The 25,395-nt window shown below is 40.8% G+C and overlaps 1 protein-coding gene across 7 annotated transcripts in view; it reads left to right on the plus strand.

Annotated features, from left to right (window-relative positions):
* The window catches only part of fat1a (FAT atypical cadherin 1a), an 83,859-nt gene extending 73,938 nt beyond the window's left edge, over positions 1–9,921 (plus strand). For 4 of the 7 annotated variants that reach the window (XM_074629548.1, XM_074629547.1, XM_074629551.1 and 1 more), the window contains 9 exons: positions 19–150; positions 289–446; positions 1,266–1,734; positions 2,419–2,572; positions 2,904–3,014; positions 3,115–3,749; positions 4,992–5,129; positions 6,845–6,880; positions 8,315–9,921. In XM_074629548.1, coding sequence (XP_074485649.1) covers positions 19–150; positions 289–446; positions 1,266–1,734; positions 2,419–2,572; positions 2,904–3,014; positions 3,115–3,749; positions 4,992–5,129; positions 6,845–6,880; positions 8,315–8,985 — 2,504 coding nt within the window. In that variant the 3' untranslated portion in view covers positions 8,986–9,921. Of the gene's footprint in view, positions 1–18; positions 151–288; positions 447–1,265; positions 1,735–2,418; positions 2,573–2,903; positions 3,015–3,114; positions 3,750–4,991; positions 5,130–5,412; positions 5,478–6,844; positions 6,881–8,314 lie in introns of all 7 variants that reach the window. The other 3 variants (XM_074629550.1, XM_074629552.1, XR_012593260.1) reach the window with 2 other exon arrangements.
* The last annotated feature ends 15,474 nt before the right edge of the window (positions 9,922–25,395 follow it).

The raw sequence follows: 25,395 nt of genomic DNA on the forward strand, positions 1-25,395 counted from the left end.
AAATATGTTGGCGTTCAGGTGGCAGATGTCCCGTGTTGAACAACCTGTGTGAGAACCACCCCTGTCCTGATGGAATGGAGTGTGTGGCAGATCCGAGAGATACCGTGTACGGCTGTGTGTGTCCAGAGGGCAAAAAGGGCAAATGCTCCGGTAAGAATGATTTGCACTTTTCACCTTCACCCGTCTTCACCCAACTTCTTCTACTTGTAGTGATGATGAAAATGATGTAAAGATGATGCTGATGTCACTCCCACCTCCTCTTGACGCATGTCTGTTGCTTCATTGCAGACGGCCACTCGCTGACGTTCAGCGGCAGCGGCTACGTGAAGTACCTTCTGATGGAGAACGAGAACAAGGAGCTGATGAAACTGTCTCTGAGGCTCAGGACCTTCTCCACCCACGCTACTGTCATGTACGCTAAAGGGACCGACTACAGCATCCTCGAGGTGTGTGTGTGTGTGTGTAAATGTATTTGTCCAGCCTTATTACTCAGCCACAACAGTGCATTTATTCCTTCAGTGTTTCGAAATGATAACCTCGCTTATCATAATTAAGTCTAGACTGACTGGCCGTCTGCATTTCTGAGCTTGTCTCTGTATTACCGCTCGGCATTTCCATATCAGAAGGGCTTAATAAACACATAACTGCCCTCCCCCCCCCTCCCCATGAGACCATCCAGCCATGTCTGCCAATCAACTGTGCTGAAGGGTTCAAAAAGGCATTTTAAAACCCCTTTCTCATGAGGGACGATGGGAATGTGGTGGTGGGCTGAAAAAAAGCTCACACACAAGAGCTATTTTAGTACTGGGAGGGGAACAGAAAGCAGTTTTCCACACATTCCTTTCAGAGTCTGGTACAGTATAGCAGTCTGCATGCCAGGCTTTAGTCTAAAACCTGGCTGGCTAAGAGGCAGTTATTGTTTATCATGTATGGCTTTTAATATCTCCAAACCGAGAACAGAAGTTATACTGTTGTATAAATCTATTTTCCTGTAAAGCGAGTAGACATTTGTTTGCTCTTTATCAAGATAAGATTCAAAATTATTTTAAGGCATGGTAATATATTGTATTTTCTGATAGGGAGTGATTTATGACAGTGTCAGACAGTGATTTATAACAGCGACTTGATTATTTGATTACGATGTCTCCGCCCAAGTCTTAATCTTGCGGAGTGTTAATCAAACGGGGAGACAAAGAGCAGAACTGGTGAGATGAATAACCTCCTTGTTTGTCATGTTCTAACAACGTATTTTCTGACTCTGACAGATTGTGAACGGCCGCCTGCAGTACAAGTTCGACTGCGGCAGTGGCCCCGGCCTCGTGTCGGTCCACAGCGCTCAGGTCAACGACGGGGAGTGGCACACTCTCGTGCTGGAGGTGGAAGGCAACTACGCCAGGCTCGTGCTGGACCGGGTGCACGCCGCCTCAGGCGCCGCGCCTGGCACCCTGCGGACCCTTAACCTCGACAACAGCATTTACTTCGGCGGTCACGTACGCCAGCTCGCCTCTGCTCGCCACGGGCGCAGCCTGCCCGTCACCAACGGGCTCCGCGGCTGCATGGAGGCCATCACCCTGAACGGCCAGGAGCTGCCTCTCAACACAAAAGCTCGCCCGGCCCACGCCGTGCTGGAGGACATCGTGGACGTGACCCCCGGCTGTGCGCTCGCGCCTGCAGAGAGTTGTTCCAGCAACCCGTGCACCAACGGAGGGAGCTGCACCTCGCTGCCTAATGGAGGTACATAATGTCCTGCTCAGCTCATTGCACTCAGATCTTCATTCAAGTTACATTTCCAGTCCTTTTGTGTACCTGTTCCGGGGGAGATTACGAGGCGTTTTAATTTCCTTACCTGATCATGTGTTTAACAGCAAATTAAACAACTTCCTTTCTGCTACTTGCAAACAGGTACAACCAAAGTGTGAACCTGTTCTATTAGAGACTGGCGTCTTTTAACATGGTTTTGCAAGACCTCTCGCTGTTTCCTGATGTGTTCCTGTTGCTGTGTTAATTTGCAGTTAGTGCTGTTAGCCATTAATGCAAACTCAACACTTGTGCATCTGTTTCACATTAAAAACCTGCCAGCGGTTCAGGGGGCATAATCCCTCACTGTCCCTATTAGGCTGTTTTGTAAAACATCTGCAGGATGTGTTGAATTTCAGTAACATCAGCTCAAAAAAAACTCCAAACAGTGTGGTAAGCATATCATTGTACTAATGTAAATTATGCAGAATTTAACAAGTGAACCATTAAAGTGAAAGTACCAGACCAGTACATTTAGTTTCTTTCCCCCTTGGCCTTTATGCATGGCTGACATTTTAAGAGACAACTCACCCCCGGTGATTCTTTCCAGACTGGCTCGGATGTGAGAATGTACAGTAGTTTAAAATGTCACCGTCTTCATAAGTCTTTCTTTTTTCTCAGGCTACTTCTGTAAGTGTCCTGCCTCTTTCATGGGCTCCCACTGTGAGATTGGCATCAGCCCCTGTGCCTCCAACCCCTGCCTGTACGGAGGCACCTGTGTACCTCGCGCAGACGACTTCTACTGCCAGTGCAGAGGCCAGTACTCAGGACAAAGGTACTACAACCCGTTTACTGTTTGGTCTCAGTTAGAAATAGAGGAAGTGAACATTTTCCACAAGCATGCATCATTGCTGCCATGCAGGAAGTAGGATTTTGCATGCGTGTCAGTGTGATGATGATGACGTAACAAAGCTAAATAAGTGTTGGTTCTCGTGACATTCCTCGACTGGTTATCTGCATTAATGAATTATTTCTTATCCAACCATTACTTTACTCCGTAGTATATCCTGCAGCAACATAAAACATGTGTTTGCAAAAACATATCAGAAATGGAATGATCTTGATATAGTTTTTAGGTTTCTGAAGTGAATTTGTTTTGAATTCAGGTGCCAGTTGGGGCCGTACTGCAGAGACAACCCCTGTCAAAACAGCGGGAAGTGTATTGACAGTCTGGACGGTCCGGTGTGTGAGTGTGAAGCCGGCTTCCAGGGAGACAGGTATGTACATGTTGTGTTCAAATATCTCCAACTAGATAAGTCCGATCTCTAGCATCAGCAGTTTGTAACACAACTCACTGTATTCCACTGTATTATCCAGGTGCATGAGCGATGTTGATGAGTGCATGAAGAACCCCTGTTCCAACGGAGGCCAGTGCCAGAACACGTACGGCGCCTACAAGTGTAACTGCTCGCTGGGTTTCAGCGGGCAGGTGTGTGAACTCCGCGCCGAGGTGCGCAATGAATTTGTCTCCACCTCCTGGAACATCGGCCTGGAGGAGGTGATCGGCATCGTGGTCTTCGTGTCCAGCATCTTCATCCTGGTCCTCCTCTTCATCATCATCCGCAAGAAGGCTTGTCGCAGAAAGTCAAAAAACGACAACGACGACAAACATCTGAGCGTGCCTCACTCCTTTCTCCAGAGACCGTACTTCGACGTCAAACTCAACAAGAACATCTACTCCGACATCCCACCTCAGGTCCCCGTACGGCCCATCTCCTACACTCCCAGCATTCCAAGCGACTCGAGAAACAACCTGGACAGGAACTCGTTCGAGGGCTCAGCCATCCCGGAGCATCCGGAGTTCAGCACCTTCAACCCGGACTCTGTGCACGGACACCGCAAGACCGTGGCCGTGTGCAGCGTGGCGCCCAACCTTCCCCCTCCCCCTCCCTCCAACTCCGTCTCAGACAGTGACTCCATCCAGAAGCCAAACTGGGACTACGATTATGATAGTAAGTTCTCTATAGATTTACTTGCCTGTGCTTTGGCAGGAGTCACATTAAGTTCTAAATGACTACTATTATGACATTTATTGCATTTAAGGCATTCAACAATTATTACAATTATTTCTTTCGTGATTATATTTAGTGGAATTCTGGGAAACACAATGGGTCCATAATTACCGAATAATTTTCTTGGAAGTTTCCTGTAAAGGATGTTGTGATTTGGCACCAGTTATAGGAAAAAATAGAGGCAATGTTGAATTGGTACACTTATAATAATTTCAGTTAATTACTAGTTTAACTTTGTCTCCATTTTCTCTAAACTTGCTACCAAATTCTGTTGTCCAAGTGGATTATATGATTTTGCATATATTTGTCGTATTGCTATATATATTTACACCAGAAAAATATACTGTATGTTTGATGTTGATTTTCATCAATTTAAAGTTAGGGTTGATAATGTTGAGAAACTAGCAATAGAACAGTCGATTTTAAAAATGATCCATCCAAAAAAAACAGCCAGTGTTGCCAACTCTTTTCTAATGAACGTAGCTAGCAGCACTAGCTCCAAAAGTCCCTAAATCTAGCGAGAAAGTCACCAAGTCGGCAACAATGACAGTCTGTCCCGTCAGACTTCCCCTCCAAAGCCAATCCCCCCCAAAATATAATTAACGTAAACAATGAAAATGTGCGTGCAGGCAGGGAGATAGGCCGTCCAATCATTTCATTCAGGATTGGACGGGTTTATTACAGTCCTCCAACAGCCACAAATACCAGATTTATTTATTATTTTTGTCAGAGCATTTGATTTATTGATTGCTGTCGAATTGTAATGACAATTTCAACAAAAAAAATTAAAAAAAATTCACCAACCCTATCTTTAAATGTAGAAAAATACCATTAAAATAGAAAATTAGATTAGATTAGATAGATTTATTTCAAACAAGAAAACAAAACAAGAATAACCAATAAAATGAACAGTAAACATATACAGCAAATTTGAAATAAACTAAATAATTATATATTTGAAAAGGAATAGGGAGAAGTAAACACTAATAAGGTCCTACCACTTTAACGTCAATAAAGCAGCAACATCCCACAAAACAGTATTTTTGTTTATTCAAAAGTTAATTTGTTCCATGTCCCTAGACGAATGGATTTCAGCTACATTGCTGTGTCCTACACAGGACACTTTTATATCTCATCCATGTATGTTGGTTTCCACTAAAACCAAACTTCTTTCTCTTGCAGCTAAAGTGGTGGACTTGGACCCGTGTCTGACCAAGAAGCCTGTGGAGGACAGCGCCTGTCACCCCTACAACACCAGGGGCAGCATGTCTGAGGTCCAGTCCCTCAGCTCCTTCCAGTCAGAGTCCTGCGATGATAACGGTACGCTGCCACTCAGCATGTTCAATCGAATCATCTGAGAACAACTAACAAAAGACAGCATAGTTTGAAAAACTGTTTTATAACATGTATGAGATGACATTTTGCACTTGTGATGAATTTTCCTTTCGTTTGATCAGCCTGCAGGGTTCTGTTACCTTTGTCTCATAGAGCCTTGATGATTTGTATGCTAACTCTGTTTCTCTGCATGCTCTCAATGGATGACCCAAATGGTGACTCTGGGGTCACGTGTTCTTTTCTCTTTCTTTTTGCTGCGGGGCTTCAGCTCCCATATGGATCAAATCAGTCCACAGATCCAGAACAAGGTTTTAAATAGGGGGGGTCCAGCCTGTAAGTCCTCAAAACACTACCGGTACAGACGGAAGCAGTCACAACAAACTTGTCCTGTGTAATTCTCCCGGGATTTATATATATATTTTCTAACCTGCAGCCTCTCAGTTTACCTGTGTTCAAAAGGAGTTTGATGACTTACTCAGAGAGCACTTACGTTCTGTTTGAAAAATCATTCACAAGGTCATTTTCATTTGCATGCCTTTTTCTTCTTTTTTTTGTCTCTTCTTTTTGTTTAAAATGTAGCTACACGCGGATGTTTAAAGCAAACACCAAGGAACAGTTCACAAGGGTATATACACGCATATGTTATTTCCTCTTCATATCTCACTTATTACCCTATGTCATCACTGGGATATCATGGTGGGGATTGTGCTGCTCATAAGTCATCAAAACCTTCATCTCTTACACCGACAATTACTCCTAAATTGAAATTGAATATCTCCCTAAACAAGTCATTTCTGCTTACCTCATTTCCTCAGTTTGTTTTCTAAACACACACAGGCTTTTCGGTTGGAAAATGTGTTTATATCTCCGGGGGAATTTAACTGATTCTTCCATCTGTACTGTCAATGGCACCCCGTAGCATCTCAGTATGTTGTTGTTGTGTGTTATGTTGCACAAACAAAACCAGACCCTCCCCACTGTGTCGCCTTCCACCATTGTCTTGTGCCCAGCCATGAAACCCCCCTCCGACATTCAGCATCGACACCAAAAAACAAAAAACAAAAAAACGTGTGTCCTACAACAAGGACATTTTGTGGGAAGTGTCATTTGTGTTGGCATCGCTCCCATCACCATGCACTTGTTTGTTTTTTCTTTTCAAATTATGAAAGCATTTGTACTAATGCTAGATCCCTTCCACCCACTCTCCCCTCTCCTGCCTCTCACAAGCCTCCATAGTGACTGTAATCCACCTTGTCAACTCTGCTGTTGACACGGTGGAAGGAGAAGGTACCCCTTTTATTGCTTCCATCTGCCAGTAGTTTTGTCCTTGGTGTTGGGATGTGAAGTGCAGGTTATAGAGCTGCCATTCTCTTACGCTAAACCTCACCCAACCCTGACGTTGTTCCCTTTTTTACACACAGCTGCTAATTAAAAAGATATGCAAATACTAAATTAAACAGGCACAGAAGTGTTGCCTTTTAAGTCTCAGTATTGATCTTTGCCAACTTTTGATTACACACCTCAAGAAGTCTAAGAAAATGGCAAACCTGTTGTCCCTTGATTGCCCCATCACTCTCCTTTATCATCATTATGCCTTTCAGTGTTTCATTGCCCCTCATTTCATTCGCCGATTGTTCTTTCTTCTCAGGTTTTTAATGTGTTCTTTCTCTCTTTCTCCTCCTTTCTTGCCTCATGTAAAGAGTCTTTTTTGGCTCATGATCTCAAGAACCCGAGAGGTGACTTTTTAAATCATTGTTTGTTCATTGGTGTTTCCCCCCCTGATCCAGCCCCCTCTAACTCTTAACCACTAATCCGAGAGCTCAATGAGGAGAGGGTTAAACCTGCCCTGTAAGGCCGAGCTGGTGTGACGCTGAGCGCTTTCTGCAGTGGCCTCTGAAGGTGTTATGTCTGCCTCCGTAGGATTATTTATTACCCTAAAAACACTCCCATGCATGGCTTTGATGCTGTGACAACATTAAAGAAAAATCTGAGCGTTACATGATCAAAGGTTTTGCTCAGTAACTAACTGGAAATTGAACTGACTGGATGGAAGTTGTATGTGTTTGTATGTCTGTTAGTACTTTTGTCACAGCATTTAAGTATTTTCAACACTTGAAACCCTGAAATTTACTGTATGTTAAAGTGGTTTAGTTATTCTGAAAGCCCCGTTATAGATGTTAAATATGATTTGTCTGCTGAAGTGGTGGAGGGAACACTAACGGAAGTTAGTGCGTCTTTATCTTTAATAATTTGACGTTGACGACGAGAATGTGGCGGCGAGGTATAATTACTAGAGCTATTTAAATCATCCTATACATTTGATTGGATAGCTAAGAAGTGGGCGTGGCTTAGCAAATAAGCTGGTATACAATGTTAATATATATTAAAGGTGCACTCCACTGATAGATGATTAATCAAAATGCTTAAACATTTTACAGGAAGGAAAAAAAAGAGGGATTTTGCTACAAAAATACTCAAAACAAATGTTTTGTTTGCATATTTTTGGGCATATAACAAGAGATAATGCTATAAATAACACAAGGAGACAGAAATAAATATGATAAATTATTGTTTTATTTCACTTTGTCTTTAAGTCTGTGAATGTGTCTGCAGTGTGTTAAAAAGTTGCTCTCACAAAGTGGTGTGAAGTTAAAGGTGCTATTGATAACATGGATAACATTCAGCCGCTAGATGTCGCATTCTCCCTCCGTGCTCCATTGCATTTACTTCACAACAAGTGGTTGCCAGGCACCTACCGTCAAACTCACGATTTTTTTCCACACTAATTGGCAACTTGATCGCTGACGACACAGACATATCACGTGATACCAACGCCGTTTTACTATTGGCTCAAAAGCCTTGTTAAAAGTGGGAACCGAATGTCAGATATCTTCCACAGAGATAAACAAAACATTAATTTCGGACCCGTCAAAACATTTTAAATGATTAATTCACAGTTTTTAATATCCGTCTGCATAAAAATGTTATCAATAAGACCTTTACGTGTGTATTAATGAACAACTCATTGTGTTGGTGTGACGTATTGTGTTACCGTTGCATGGTGTGTTTTTTTTATTTAACATTAACATGATGTCATTTGGTGAGTGTCAATAACTGTACCGTATGTGAGCTTTGGTGCAGAATACTAATGAGTGTGTCTTATCAAACAGGATATCACTGGGACACATCTGATTGGATGCCAAGTGTTCAACTTCCTGGAATCCAGGAGTTTCCACAGTATGAGGTTGTGGAGTCGCCCGCCCCTCTGTACAGCGACCCGAGTGCCATCGACACCGACTACTATCCCGGCGGCTTCGACATTGAGAGCGACTTCCCTCCGCCGCCGGAGGACTTCCATGCAAACGACGACCTGCCGCCACCACCTCTGCCAGAGTACGGCGACACCCTGCGGCCCACGGGCAGAGATTTTGACCCGACTGCGACCGGTCCGGGCAGCCCGGGCGGGGTCCGCCAGCGCCCGGCCCTGCCCCAGCTGTACAGCCTCAACCAGTACCTGCCGCAGCACTCCTACCCGAGCGACGGGGGCGACACCGAGGGCCAAGGCGCCACTTCCACCTCGGGCAACACCACCCCGGCTTCCACCATGGGCGCCGGTGGCTACAGAGGGGGCTACCCTTTAGGTTGTAGTCGGGACTTTGACTCCTCAGCTCTGGACAACATGTCCCTGTCTCTGTACACGTCCACAGCCTCCTGCTCGGACATGTCGGCGTGCTGCGAGGAGTCCGAGGTGATGATAAGCGACTACGAGAGCGGCGACGAGGGCCACTTCGAGCGGCTGGTCATCCCGGCGCTCGACTCCCAACAGCACACTGAAGTCTGACACTGGATCCAAACAAAAGTGCCTGAACCCACAGCTACACCTTATGTTAACCCCTCACACACCACCCACACTAAACATGCACAGTATGTGTACACAGAAAACAAACACGCACACATACATACATTCACACACACACACACACACACAGGATGAATTGAGTCTAAACACAGGGGTTGTTGAGACTGGTTGTGAAGGCCAATCGGCTGAGAAGATCTCATGAAGCTATCGGAGAGACTCTGTAGCATCTTAACATCTGCTCAGTCCAACTCCTGTCCCCTTGAGTTGGCAGTGCCATCGCTTTAAGTAACTGTCATCATGGATTGTCTGAAGGGTCAACATTTCAATGTACAACATGAAAAAGCATCATGAAATAAAAAAAACAAAAAACACAACAATATCTTTGTTTCTATAAATACAACGAAGCAAAATGTTTTTATACAAATCCTCATTTTCAATGTAAATTTAAATGTACAGTTTTGATTTCAAAGTTTACTAGGTTTTGTAGATATTCTATGCTTTTATTTTCAACAAAAAAGAGTTAAATGGTGTGACATTATCAGCCTTACTGTGCTTACATTCACGAAAAAAAGGAAATGTTAAAAAAAGAGAAGAAAAGAGCGTGGCTTTTCCGAAACACAGTGTACTCGTAAAGTTTATTGTCTCCTGCTCATTTCAAAAAGGGTCTTCAATGAACGACTGCATATTCTTGTTGTGTTTTTTATTTGTTTGTTTGTAAATTTTGACTTTGGAACCTCTTTATTTTTCCACCAAGAAAACGGGACCCAATATATTTATAGTGCAGAGTTATCCATGGACACGCGACTTTTTCAGGTGTCTATGTGTGTGTGAGCAATGCTATGGTCTTGTTAAGGTTTTTATTGAATACTGCCACGAGCTCACGCTTTCCTACTGGCAATAAATTATTCCTAAAAAATATCTATGCTGTCTGCGTGCAATTATTTCCAAACTGTGTTTATGAATCGAAACAAGTTGAAGAAGTAAGCAGTACTCGTCTCTGTAGCTAGTATTGTTTGTGAAAAAAGTAAATAAAGGCTGGAATTCAACTTTTTAACAGGTCACTTTATTGTAGTTATTGAAAATGATGTATTATAGACGAAACGGTTAATCGACTATATAAGATTATTGGCTAATCAGTAATGAAAATAACCTTTAGTTTTCGCCAGGCGGCAACCTCCGGGTCTGAAAAGTGAAGTCAATGCTGAAGTGCCTTAAACTTGCATTCTTTCTAATAGCCAGCAGGGGGCGACTCCTCTGGTTGCAAAAAGAAGTGATTGTATAGAAGTCTATGAGAAAATGAGCCTACTTCTCACTTGATTTATTACCTCAGTAAACATGAGTTTATGGTCTCAATCACTAGTTTCAAGTCTTCTTCAATACAGCATGATGTTCATTTAGTAAATTATTTTCCCATTTAGAGTCAAATAGACCATAAAGCAGGGGATGCTTTAGGGCGTGGCTACCTTGTGATTGACAGGTTACTACCACGACGTTGTCCGTGCTTTTGTCTTACGACTAGAACTCTTTCACAGTGTGTTTTCAGTTCATGAAAGTTAATTGTAACCGTTTAGGTCGCCTAGAAATGTCTTATTCAACGTTCAGTTGTACTTAGCTCCACCCTGTCGTGTCAGTGCCAAACTGGAGGCTTCATAATTGCAGTCCAAAAACCAATGGGTGACGTCATGGTGGCCACGTCCACTTCTTATAGACAGTTTATGGTTGCAGCCCAACAATCTAATGCAATATATGTGATAAATGACATTTTTTAAATCTTAAAAGTAGCCTAATGCAATTGTTTTTAATCAGAGTAACACAACTGTGTTTACCTTCTTAACAAGCAGGGTCGGTCATTAAAAACTCACGGCATGCAGCCAAACAAAACTTTTTATTTAATCTTGTGGAGATCCCAAAGTTTTTGCAGATACAAAATATGTCAGGCTGAATTTTAAGCGCAATATGTATAAAATAGTAATATCTAGAATAATTCGATTTGATGGAAAGCTGCAGCAATAAAATACACAGAGTCCTGGTTCTGAATATTTCACTCAGTGTTAAGATTGTGAAGCTTCAATGAAGCTTTGTAACAAGCTGATCCAGAGTATATACAATGCATTCACAAACTATTCAGACCCTTCTTTTTTTCAAATTTTTTTGCAGGGTTATGCTAAAATAGTTTTAATCAATTCAGTCTACACCGAATGCCCCATAATGACAAAGCAAAAACAGGATTTTAGACATTTTTGCAAGTGTATTTTAAAAGAGAAACCTGAAATATCACATTGACCCTTTGCTAAAACACTTGAAGTTTAGCCCAGGTGCCTCCCATTTCTCTTGATCATCTTTGAGATGCTTCTACACCTCTATTGGAGTCCATCTGTGGTCGATTCAACTGATTGGACATGATTTGGAAAGGCACACACCTGTCTATATGAGGTCTCCAAAGACCAAACCATGAGGTAAAAGGAACTGCCTGCAGAGCTGCAGAGACTGGATTGTGTTGAGGCATAGATCTGTAAGAAACCAGATTGTCTGGTCTGATGAAACCTAGATTGAACTGTCTCTCAGCAGACATGTTGACTTGTCATAGTAGGAGAAGCACAGGTGTTACTATAACACTAACAATGACTCTGTGCTATACAAGTGTCCCAGTGAGAGTGACAGTGAGTCAGCATGCACAATACCAGGACCCTGAAATAAAGCAGCTAAATGAAATTCAGCCTCTCATAATTTTCATTAGTTTACACCTGTGCTTTTCCTACTGTGACAAGTCCAAATGTCTTCTGTGAAAAAGGCCCATACCGGTCCAACTGTGAAGCATGGTGGTGGCAGCCTCATGCTGTCGGAGTGTTTTTCATTGGCAGGGTTGAGGGAAAGCTGAAGGGAGCAAAGTACAGAGATAGTGATCAGGATGTCAGACTGGGCCGAAGGTTCACCTTCCAACAGGACAATGATCCTACGCACAAAGCAGGAGTGGCTTAGGGACAACTCTGTGAATGTATTTGAGTGGCCCAGTTTTTGCTTTGTCATTATGAGGAAACAAATTATTTAAAGGGGACATATCATGCTCATTTCCAGGTTCATATTTGTATTTTGGGCTACTGCCATAACATGTATAGTGTAAAAAAAAAACAACATTATTTTTCTCATACTGTTTGTCTGAATATACCTGGGACCTTTCTCAAAGCAGACACTTCCCACTCCCACTCTGTGACGGAGTGAACTCCGTTTGTAATCACACACTCAGCTGAATGAAGCAGCCTTCTTTAAGGTGTAGGGTGTAAATACAGCTGCAAACTTTGGGACGAACTTCCCTCTCTCCGACGGAAACATAACTTTTCGTAACCATGGTTTCGTATCAAACAGCAACTGCTATACACGTCGCTAATAATAAGCTACATAAGTAAGAGTGTGGGCAGTGAGGTAGCTCCACATAAAATAGGCCTTAAGCCGAGAAAAATCTGATCTGGTTTATTGCCAAGTAGGTTTTCACATACAAGGAATTTGCTTTGGTGTTTTGGTGCATAAACCAGAAACGTACGTAAAAAAATACTTAATATAAATATTAATGGCCAACTATTTAAAAAAATATGCACAATATATCTGTTTAAAAGGAAAACTTGGCGAAAATGTGCAAAGATATATTCTAGGGGATCTGCAAAGGTTCACCGTATTAAGAATGAAAATAATATGCAATATACAGAGAAATTAAAAATAAAAATAAAACTTACTCCCATACTTTTTTGGTGCCATTTCTTTTCTTTTTTTAAATAAACATCTTCTCGTTTTTAACTCTGATGTTGATGAGGTGCTTGGTTTTTGCAACAGTCCCTATAAATAAACACAACACTTTACAATCAAATGAACACGTCTACTGTTTTCTAGACTAGACATTTGATCCTAAATACAATGTAACTTTTAAGTTGTTAACATCTGCACGACAATATTGAATGTCTCTTAGTTTGAGCAGTTAATGTTGGGTAGTACAAAACGGCGTTGCATATGGCGAGCAAGTCAGCATTGATGCAGGCTCGCTGTTGGAGGTTTATATAAGTCTTATTGTCTTATTTCATAGTTTGTGGGTTGGTAGGCACTCCAGATATCCAAATTTATGAGCACAAGCACTGACAAAGTGAGTTTGCCTTGATATGTCCCCTTTAAATGATTTTAGCATAAGGTTGCAACATAACAAAAAGTGAGGGGGACTGAATACTTACTGTGTAATACTGTCAGTGTGGAATAAGATGATTTAAACAATGTCAAAGCTTCAGAAGGGGAATCTCTCCAGGCCATCTTCTAGTCTGGCAGCTCCGTGTCACCTCCCTCCTCTGACTCCCAGCGGCTGCTTGTATCAATAAACCCTGGTTGTCTCACACAAGGGTGATAAACTAACATGACCCTGCTACCTCAGGGCCTGATGCACCACCACACAGTCTGAGCTCTGTGTTTTCTCCCTGTTTGGCCTCTCTGCACTGCGACTGGCTGTTCTTCCTCCTGGGCTTGGCAGTGGAAGGTGATCTTTTGACCTTCAGTCAGGACCGCGGAGTCACTCCTGAACCGCTGTTTTTGGCTGACTATTGTCCAAATCATATTACCAACATGACTAAAATACTGAATACAATCTAAGTACCACTTTATAAAGAGATATACTTGATATAATGAGACACACTTGATAAGGTGTTTCTAAGTAACTAGTGGCTTTTATAATGGTTTTGACTAATTTATCAATGCTTAAATGGCATTCAACAACTTTTGGGTTGCCAGGTTGTGACAAATGCATGTATGCATTTCCTTGTCCAGCAGAACTTGCTGTGTCTTTTCATCAGGACGATCTCACTAATGAACGGAGTACTCTCTCATGTGATTATATTAAAACTCACATAATTAAAATAAGAGTTCTGCTGTCATTTGTGATAGTGCCACTGGAGGACATTGAAGTTGGACTTTTTCAAATTGCACACAAACAGTGGTGGCTTGATGGATTACTGACTTACTTACTTTATAACAAGCCTTTAATGTGCAGGTATAAATCTTAATAAGTCATTAATAAAGTGTCAACAAACAAGTCTTCAACATTTTGGGAAATATCCTGAGGAGGCTTTCACATCAGGGACCCTGAGTACATTTGACCTCAAAGACCAGTTCGTTTGATTAGTGTGAATGCTGTGTACCGTACTCGTGCACAGTCCGTTGATCCGTGCCTGGGACCACTTGAAAAGCTTTTTTTTTTCTCAGAATGGTTTTATTTCATTCATGATTATTATATCTGACAGATTATAGCCAACTCAGTCCTTTTACCTGCTTACATTTCTTTAAAGGACCATTACAACCCATAAAATACAGTTTCCACCTGCCAAAAACTGATTGCAGGTCCTACCTTGTGACTGGAAAGTTTTTTTTCTGATTCAGAATGGTTTGATTTCATTCATGAGGATTATATCTGACAGATTATATCCCACTCAGTACATTACCTGCTGAAATTCCTTTCTAGGGTTCTGCCCCTTCAGGGCTTGAACCCTAATAACATGTTAATTAGTGCTCTTTAGAGGTGCTGGTAGGCATATTTTCTACCTTTGGACAGATCCAGGCTAGCTGTTTCCCCTTTTATCAGTCTGCATCATAAGCTAAATTAACAAGACTGGTATCAATCTTCTCATTTAATGCTTCCTAATACATTTGGGTATTCTTAATTAAATTAAGAGCTAGTTGAAAATACAAAGCAATTCATGCAGCAGGAGGATAAACAGGAGGCAAATTAAGTTGTCCCAACGTGGTAACCCTAAAGTTGTCTTTGCTCACGCTTACTGATCTATAAAGCTTTAATAAATGACTTATTAACCAAAAAAACAAAGCCATAAGTTATGTAAATGCTTTTATAAAGCCCGCCTCATTAGAAAGTGGTACCAAGTTGAAAGGTCATGCTGTTTTAATCCCTCTGGTTTCCTCATTTCTCACCAAACCAACCCAGTCCCCATTGCACATTGGTCAGGTATGTTCACTTTGACCAAACCAAGATCTTGTTACGTTTTGTTAAGTTCTAAAAGCAGAACACTTGCAACCTTTGTGTTTCCCCCGACATTTAAAAGTAAATCTTAACACATCTTGGCTTCACATTTATTTACCCTCCAGTATATTTAATTAGGTGAAGTCTAATTGAGAATAAGTCATAAGAAAAGCATCTCACCACTTAGGTTCACGCAGAAAATGTGCTCAGTAATTCTCAGTAAGTGGTGTCATCACACTGCTTCTTTAAGCATCAGATGACATTCCTTGGTTTAGAAACGATTAGCTCTTGGGTCTAAGAGGCTGTTGCTAAGACAGACAGCTAGTGGGAATGGACTATTCTTTCTCAGTTGGGTGGCAGAATGAAAAAAAAACATGGTTTCACATGTGGACTGAAACAGCTCCACAGTCTGAGAGGTATAATGTGGAGAAGAATCCAGACTTCAGCAGTGGTTGGTATTCGAATCACTTTGCAACCACTCATGTGCTGCTTAATCTCATGCTTGGTGGATCCAATTAACTCTGGAAATGGCACCAGATGTTCTTCCATTAAATAAATTAGGATTTTCATACCTATTAATGCATTATTCATACTATGGAATCAGGACTGTGGGAAAGGAGGTGTTCTGCTTCAGGAGTCGTGGTTATTAGCTTTCACTTGGGAGACTGCGAGTCTGTAATGCTGGATTAAAACCACAAGATGGCTGCATATGACAACTCATAAAAGCTGGAGGCGGATGGGATGGTTCTGAAAGCCCAAAATCAGCCGAGCAACCCGATGAGAGACATGTACTCTAGAGTCTCATCAAATGATTTCACTCAGTGGATCCTTCTGGATGAATGAAGGAACACAAATCAGCCAAATAAGCCGATTCATGGATCAGTTGGTATGAAAACCTGCACAGTGATCACATGATGTAAACTCAAACTTCCCCCACACTGCTCTGTCTACCAGTGACAATACTCTGTCTTCTCCCCTCACACTTTAATAGGCTACTCTATCAAAAAGTAAGCGTAACTACAGGCTTATAAGGCAAGAATACTTAAAGATTAAGTACAAGTAGGCCTATAACCCAAGTATAGCCTACTAGACTTTCTGTATACTTGTCAGTATAAGCCAAGTATACTTAGACTTTACTGTATACTTGTCAGTATAAGCCAAGTATACTTAGACTTTACTACTTGACAGTATGAGCCAAGTATACTTAGACTTTACTGTGTACTTGTCAGTATAAGCCAAGTATACTTAGACTTTACTACTTGACAGTATGAGCCAAGTATACTTAGACTTTACTGTGTACTTGTCAGTATAAGCCAAGTATACTTAGACTTTACTACTTGACAGCATGAGCCAAGTATACTTAGACTTTTCTGTATACTTGTCAGTATAAGCCAAGTATACTTAGACTTTACTACTTGACAGTATGAGCCAAGTATACTTAGACTTTACTGTGTACTTGTCAGTATGATCCAAGTATACTTAGACTTTACTACTTGACAGTATGAGCCAAGTATACTTAGACTTTACTGTGTACTTGTCAGTATGATCCAAGTATACTTAGATTTTACTGTGTACTTGTCAGTATGATCCAAGTATACTTAGACTTTACTACTTGACAGTATGAGCCAAGTATACTTAGACTTTACTACTTGACAGTATGAGCCAAGTATACTTAGACTTTACTGTGTACTTGTCAGTATGATCCAAGTATACTTAGATTTTACTGTGTACTTGTTGGTATGAGCCAAGTGTACTTAGACTTTACTGTATACTTGTCAGTATGAGCCAAGTATACTTAGACATTGCTGTATACCTGTCAGTATGAGCCAAGTATACTTAGACTTTACTGTATACCTGTCAGTATGAGCCAAGTATACTTAGACTTTACTGTATACCTGTCAGTATGAGCCAAGTATACTTAGACTTTACTGTATACTTGTCAGTATAAGCCAAGTATACTTAGACTTTCTGTATACTTGTCAGTATAAGCCAAGTACACTTAGACTTTACTACTTGTGAGTATGAGCCAAGTATACTTACACTTTTCTGTATACTTGTCAGTATGAGCCAAACATACGTATATATCGTTTTGTTAAGTATATCTCTGATAAGTACATAAAAAGTGAATTGAAAGTATACTCTCTTATTTTAAGTTTAAAAGAAGTGTACTAATAGCACACTGGAATAAACTTAGTTTTGGTAAGGGAAAGCCACATTTGTAGAATAAAAAAAAGTGCATATACCTTTTTGTATGTAGGCCATTCACGTACTTCACAAAACTTCAGTCAGTGTAATCCAGAGTTTTTGACAGCAAGATTAGTTTTTCACCGATCACACCTCAAACTATGAGTTGCTGTTTGCACAGAATGTGTGAACAAGACTGTTTATGAATGCAAGTTGAGATTCCTCAGACAAAGAGCAAATATTAAATACCTCAAATATCAAGTCAAATCAAACAGAAGTGTCTGAGAGAAACGCAGATGGCGATTAACAAGAAGCTAACGTGTTGTTTAAACATGTCTGTCTGAAGAGAAACATCTGCCCAGTCATTCATGAGAATTATGCCGAGAGCCCCCTTATCTATAGACCTTACAACATAACTAGTCTAAATGGGTAATTTTGTGTTTCCTCTTGCAATGTTTGTTATGGTGCCTTCAAATTAAACTTGTGAGCTCGTGTTTACAACATGGGAAGTCATGAGAACACCGCTGCTAAGCAACGGCAATATTAACGTATTAACTGTCTAGAAGCCACAGAGGCTAACAATTTAGCACGCTAGCAAGTGGATAACATAATGCAGTAAATGCAAAGGCATAATGACAGAGGAAAAAGATGAGGCCGTTGGGAATATCAACATTTTCCTCAGACATATTATAAAATTACAAAGAAAAACAATATACAACTAAAATTACAATATATTAATTTAAATTAACTTCCAAGGCCTCCGCCATTTCTCACAACGTCAACAAACACGTCATAAGGCGTGAACTCGGAGCAGAGTCGTGGTAAACACGACCCATTTGAAGGCACCATTAATACAGTAGCTGACAGGAAGTCAACTTGGACCAAAGCTGTTGCCCTATAACAGAATGGCAATGAAAAGGTCTATACAAAGAGACTCTGAGCTGATATTAACATCGACCCACCACAGCTGTCTGCCCCATTATTCTCCTCACACAATGCAGGCAGGGAGGAACCCTGGGCTGCTGCAGGAAAACACACGTCTGGTCACAACAGAAGCAGCAGGTGGAAAAACTCCTGTCATGTCAATTTGAGCGGCATCAAATATCATGATGACATGTTTCATTGTGGAGGGACCATTTTAGCACAGCTGTATTCTAGCCGTGTCGCTAGAATAATGACTATATTCCATCTGAGATGTAACAATAATGGTTTTACCAGGAAGACTGTGGGCACACGTTTAAAAGAATGAACAACGGTGCAAAAAAGGCATAAAATGGAGAAGAAGTGGAATTTATCTTCACATGCAGATCAGTTTACTCATCATGATGAGTACGGTCTTCTGTGGTTTTAGAGGAGTTTTGTCAAGTCTGAGAAAATAACTCAGATGATGCCATAGTGAAATCCTGAGGGGAGTCATCGGCTTGGGCTTGGAGACTATTTTGCCAACTTTGTCATTTCATATTTGACAACTTTTAAGACCCTTTAGCAATGTTTTTACAAGTTCTAGTTCTTCATATTTCTTAGTGAATTGAAATGTTCAGTGAGCTGGAGAGACCAGCAGCAAGACAACCAATGAGCTGTGAATGTGTCTACCAGTGCTCCGAATGACCGAACACGAATCTCCTTGTTAACCTGTTCTAGTTGAAATAGCTTAATTATTTAACTTGTTTTCCTTTTTAACCTTGATTTACTTATTTTCCTATTCTCGACTTACAATAGTTATTCAGTGTTCTATAGCCTGGCTGACTTAAAAGTAATAATAATAATAATAATAATAATAATAATAATAATAATAATAATAATAATAATAATAGCTAATCTTAAAGCTAGTTGAGTCAATTAAGCTTTTTGACTTTTCAAACTTTTAAGCATTTTATTGATATGCAAATCTCTGGGTAATGATGTCATGCATAGTTGCCGTCCAATCAAAACCATGTATGTCCAACTTTTTTCAGAATTTTTAAATGAGGATGGAGTGTTTGTATGGTTTGAGAACAAATCCTCTACCTCTTAAAGGTGCAGTGTGTAGGATCTGGCGGCTTCTAATGGTGAGGTTGCAGATTGCAACCAACTCAAACTTCTCCCATGTACCAAGCCTGAAGGAGAGCTACGGTGGCTGATGCAAAAATGTGAAAACGGGAATGGCCTTATCTAGAGCCAGTGTTTGGTTTGTCTGTTCTGGGCTACTGTAGAAACATGGTGGTCGCCTAAAAATGTGTTTAGCGTTCGGTTGTACTAAGCTCCACCCTCTCGTGTCACTTCTGATTGCCAAAAACCAAGATGGCGACAGCCAAAATGCCAAACACAAACAACAAACACAAATGCTTCAAAACAGCAGTCCACAAACCAATGGGTGACGTCACGGTGACTACGTCCACTTCTTATATACTGTCTATGTATATTATTGGGAAAAGAGTTTTGGTCAATAATAGGGAACTAAAAGTCTGAATATCTTAGCCTCTTCTCCTTCTACTTTGACCCTCCATTGTTTATAAGCGGTCTCTTGCAAATCCCTTAACTTTACGAAAGTTCAAGAGTAAATCAGTGGAGTAGCCCTTTAAAGGAGCTGAGAAACCCTATCATTGGTTTTAAATAATAACAATCCCAAACACAACATAAATATGAACCCGTAACCGTCAATCAGCGGGAAATTTATTCTTCAATTCAACTCCCTAGGGGGGGAGGGAATCCATTAAATTAACAACTACAACAAAAACAAAAAACTAATTGTCTGGCTCCATTCATGTTAAAGTAAACCAGTTACTGTATTAGCGTGTGCTTGTGCATAATCATGTGCCGTGAGAAAATGTGTGTATGTGCGTGAGAGAGAGAGAGAGAGAGAGAGAGAGAGAGAGAGAGAGAGAGAGAGAGAGACGCATACACGCAGAGACCACTGACCCCAATAATCCTCTTTCTACCAGCATACACATCTCTTTCCTGGGTGGAGCTCCGCTGTTGTCATGGCAACGGGCCGAGTGGCGGAGGAGGAGGACGGAGAGACGGCAGATAAAAGCAAACACTCTTGTTTCTCTGTGGGATGTAGTGATGACCAGTGAAGCAGCAGAGACATGCCGGGGCTGTGTCGAGACCGCACTCATTACATTACTTCTGTCTCCTCTCCTTCATTTTGCTGACAGCTCTCTCAAATGAGAGACGCGGGCCGGAGTGTGTGTGTGTGTGTGTGTGTGTGTGTGTGTGTGTGTGTGTGTGTGCGTGCGTGTGTGTGTGTGTGTGTGTGCGTGCATGTGTGTGTGTGTGTGTGTGTAAGGGGGGGTTTCCTCTCGGCACCCTCCTGTCCTCATCACGGGTGCATCTGCCCTTTTCCTCCCCCACACACATCACTTCTCTCCCACTCTCCTTTTCCCACTTTCACCCTTCCCCACGAAACTCATAACGGCTCTCTTGAACCTGTTTCTCTGTTTGGCCTGATGGAACCATACAGAATAGGCTCCTCGAAATCTCTTCCCTCCATCTCTCGCTGTCTTTTTAACTCTTTAATTCACCCAATGAAGTGAAGACTCTTCTTTGGAGGTATTTTTAAGAAGATAGCACCATTTATTTTTTTTCTCCTCAGTCAGTTCAATTAAATTCAAAGGCGCTCAACTGGCATTAAATACAAAAAGTACTTCTGTCTCATCTTTTACCTCTCATTATGTTATTCTAAAGCAACCCGGTCTCACGGGAAGGCGTATAAATAGCACGACATTACACAGACATTCCGCGTGTCATGAGGACGCATTTTAGGCTTTTCGTGTGTCATTTGTACGCCACGCAACAAAACTACGGCAATGTTTGCAAATAAATTTAGGCAACAAAACCACTTAGTTAGGTTTAGGAAAAACGTCATGGTTGGGTTTTAAATAAGTAAATAAATAACGGAAACAACGTAACAAGTACAAAAAAAATCATCACAAACGTCACTAATGTAACTATCAAAATAAACCACTGGTTTGAACACCAGTCTTCTGGCCAACTCCTGGGTAGTTTCTGGGACTTTAAGTCCGAAGAACTACTTTTCAAGGAACTAAAAGGTTCCTTCAGCCCATTGTTGTCTGCGTTTCCACTGTCTAGAGAGCTGCAAAAATATGGCAAATTAGTTTGCTCAAAGCAACATGACGTTTGTGCTTTAGATTGTTGCCGCTTTCAAACGATCAGAAAAATAACTTTTCTGTCTCTCATTCACTGCAGCGCCGCACGTCTGTCTCTTCTAACGTTACCGCTCACCCTCGCAATCTCTTTTTTTTTCTCTCTCTCTTTTTTTTATGAGTCGAGGGCCGACAGCAGAACCTAACTTTACTTTCAATGTTACTGTTAGTTACCAAACAAAGAAACATGCTCTCCCCTTGTCGTAAAATTATCCTAAATCGATACTAGACTTCCTTGTTTTATAAATGAAGCAGTACGCACATCAGTGACAGTCATCCCTGCAAACTCCACTCCAAAAGTTCCGGTACTTTCAGAAAGTACTCCTCCCCGACCAGGGCCTTTTTTGGGAGGTAAAAAGGCCCCATAAAATGTCCCCGGAACTTAATTTAGACCCTGGTCTCTGCGGTCAAAAAGAGATGAGTTCCTCAAAAGGTTCTCAGTTATGGCGGAAAGTTCCTGCGATGGAAACAGGGCTTTTGTTGAACCATGACCATGAACGGCCTTTCTCGCTTCTTATTCTACGTCATTAGCTCTGAGCAAGCGTTAACATTGCAGTCAGTACATGGCGTACAAATGACATGCCAAACGCAAGAAAGGCATTCTTCTTAAACGCAAGAAAGGCATTCTTCTTGCATGCTAAATGCCTTGCGCACTATCGTGGCATTCATACGCCTTTTCGTGTGAACGGGCTATCTAAAGACTAAAGAAGAAAATGATAATGTGGCATAAAACAAGAGTTCATAGGTGCGTCCTGTGCGAGAGCATTATCCTGTTGACTCTTTAAGATCATTTTAGTAAAAGTGAACCCTTGTAGCAGCAGTAGTATGCTTTCCTAAAAGCATGAGACTCAAAACAAAACAAAGTATCCCCCGCAGATATGTCTCTCTCCCTCTCAGAAGCCTGTTCATTACTTGTCTCAGGATGGGTTACATGCTCTTCGCTTGCTTCTCTACCGTGGAAATGACTGATTTATAAACCGCTTCAATTATCCATTAGATAAAAGTCTCATTGCTCTGGATGCTTATAAAGGCGCAGCAGGGAAGCAGGGTTGATACAGGAACTCTCAGCTAGCAGCTACTGATTTACAGGAAGAAATATTTTGGCGTGTATGATTAAAATCAAAACATTTTTGCTCGGATATCAGTATACTATATCAGTATATACCCCCTCAACCCATGCTTCACCCTCCAGATACGGACAACCAATCTGCAAATACAACACGCTTTAGGGAGAGTTTTGTGCCATCAGCCATAACTGCTTTTAATAGCCTGAGCACACTGTAATAGACTTTTGTTGTTGTTATGTTCTTGTTTTGTTTATTCCTTGTTTTGAATGTTATTTCTGTGTACAGACTGTGAAAACAAATGTCCTCAATAGAGGACAATAAAGAATGAATCTGAATCTGTTTTTGGTTTGACTTGTGCACTTTCTTATTCGGTCAAAATTTACCAATTAACCAAAGGAAATTGTATTTATTTTTTACTGTGATAAAGCCCCTACATTAGTGTTTTCCAGGGGATGTGAGATATTGGTCCTGTAGTGACTCATAAGGTCGGTAGGCTACTGCAATTTGATTGTTGAAATATCTGTGTGGGCGGGCACTAGGAATAGCTTGTAATGAAAAAGAGACAGCTAACGCTAGCTAGACCTTCTCCTTTCAATAATGTGGTACAAACACTGAGGGACAGATTTACGAAGAAAATGACGGTACACAAATGTGCACTGCGGATTCAGTTTACGGCAAAAATTATAACGCAGTGATCTCTAGCTAGCGCACACTTCAATGGCTTAACAAAACAAAGACAATTTTAGTTACAGCCTTTAGTGATTTTACAGTTCATCGATGGTCAAGTTCAAATTCAATTTCCCCTCTAAAACTGACAGTGACAAATCACGTGACCTCAGTAAATCCAGCGGAATACACAATCAACCACTGATAGGAGTCAATTTCGGGGACGGGAATCATAATAACAATAGGTCAGTTTTTATATATAAATGTGCAGTTCTAATATCAATAAACAGGAACGGGATGGGACAGAAGCGAAAATCCAATGTAACCCTCTAATGTGGGCTTAGAGAGGGAAAAAAAGCTTCTTGCATCAACGTTCAAAGGCTACAGGGCTATGATGTGCTCCAGTCTCTGGTCATCATATCCTCATACAGTTCGTATGATATCTTATGAAAAGTTATTTCTTGTTTTTGTGTGTTCTCCTACGAGCGATCAGTGCTTGCGCAAACAAGAACTTGTTGTTTAGGCAACAAAACTACTTGGTTAGGTTTAGGAAAAGATCGTGGTTTGTGTTAAAATAAGTAACTTTGTTACGTTAAATAACTATGTAATAATAATAATAATAAATAACTTGTTAAATAACTTACGTAGGTGAAGTTAGTTTAGTGCGTAAGTTACGTAACAAAAGGTAAAATAAGGTGAACTTTGGTTTCACACGGGACACAAGCAACGGTCTCCTTGATGAAAGTCTTGTGATTGTTGCAACCAACGATCCACTCCAACCTCTTCCCTACATGGAATTTCTTGCTCTTTATACTTCGTCACTTGACTTCCTAAGCGGCAGCCCTGCCCTGAAGCTTAGATGCTGTTTCCACATTTCCAAATAAGGTTTCATCCTCTATTGAAAAATGTAAAAAAGAAAATAATGTATGAAGCAGTAATTGTAAGATGTTTGTTTGATGAGATTGTGACATGATAAGGAGTCTCTCTCCACAGTATTCATGACTCAAGGGTGGCTGAAGACTCCCATACTTACAGTGGATGAGACTGGGGTTAATTGCAGCAATTTAACATTTCCCTGCTAATTATGTAAAACATAAAATACTCATATCCTGTTAATTTCCAGTAAACCATGTAAAGATGTTGAATAACAGTCAATTTATTTCAGTATTTGCAGCTCTGATGAAGTGAATCTGAAAATGTTCCACTTGTTCTGCTGATGCTGCTAAAGCCTCTTTTATCTTCAAGCCAAATGGAAATGATTGAACATCAGCAAATGAGACACAGAGATTCAGTCTCTCCTTTCCTCCTGTCCTCTCTCTCTGAGTCTGGTTTTACTGTCTGCTGTACTGTCTCACTAACTGCTGTAATTATTCAAAATCTGTCCTTGATGTTGTTTTTTCCCTCCCTCTAACTTTCTGTAATGTGTTTTTTGAATGCACTAAAGATTACAGCGTGTGCCAAACAATGTCTGCTTCCAGAGTAGTTCAGTGAGAAGAATGGGCTGACCCCAGACACAGAGATGAACGGAGAATGTGAATGGATATAATGATCATATTTTACATCAATGCAATTCACAAATATTTTATAATTATGAGTTCTTCGTATTTTAAAATGATATGACACAAGGCAATAAGAAGGAGGATAAAGGAAGTTAAAAAGGCAGCTCAGGATTATTATGGCTAATTGTAGTAACAATGTTGTGAGGGTCGTAAAAAAGGCATAAAAGATGAGAATAAAAGGCAAAGTCAGGGCTGATCACTGTATTATGCTGCCACTAAAACAAGCACAAATGATGAGAGAGAGCTGAATGACTTCAAAAGAAAGATTCCAAAGTTGCAATAATGACAATTACATCTAGAAGTGTCCTCATGGTTTCTGAGAAAATGAGCTGTCAATGTTGTGATGATAGCAACATTCATATACGAGCATCCACTAAAAAATTAATCGCAACTTATCGCAAATTAATCACACATTTTTTATCTGTTCAAAATGTATGAGATTTTTCAAGTATTTTTTACTCTTATCAACATGGGCATGGGAAAATATGCTTGTTTTATACAAATGAATGTATATATTTATTATTAGAAATCAATTAACATAAAACAATGACCAATATTGTCCGGAAACTCTCACAAGTACTGCATTTAGCATAAAAAATTTGCTCAAATCATAATGCATCATGTCTGTAAAGGGGAGCCTTGTCGGTACCCATAGAACTCATTTTCATTTACATATCTTGAGGTCAGAGGTCAAGGGACCCCTTTGAAAATGTCCATTTCCTCGCCAAAATTTAGCATCAGTTTGGAGCGTTATTTATCCTCCTTCACGA

This window comes from Sebastes fasciatus, chromosome 3, assembly GCF_043250625.1.
Source record: "Sebastes fasciatus isolate fSebFas1 chromosome 3, fSebFas1.pri, whole genome shotgun sequence".
NCBI classification, from domain to species: Eukaryota; Metazoa; Chordata; class Actinopteri; order Perciformes; family Sebastidae; genus Sebastes; species Sebastes fasciatus.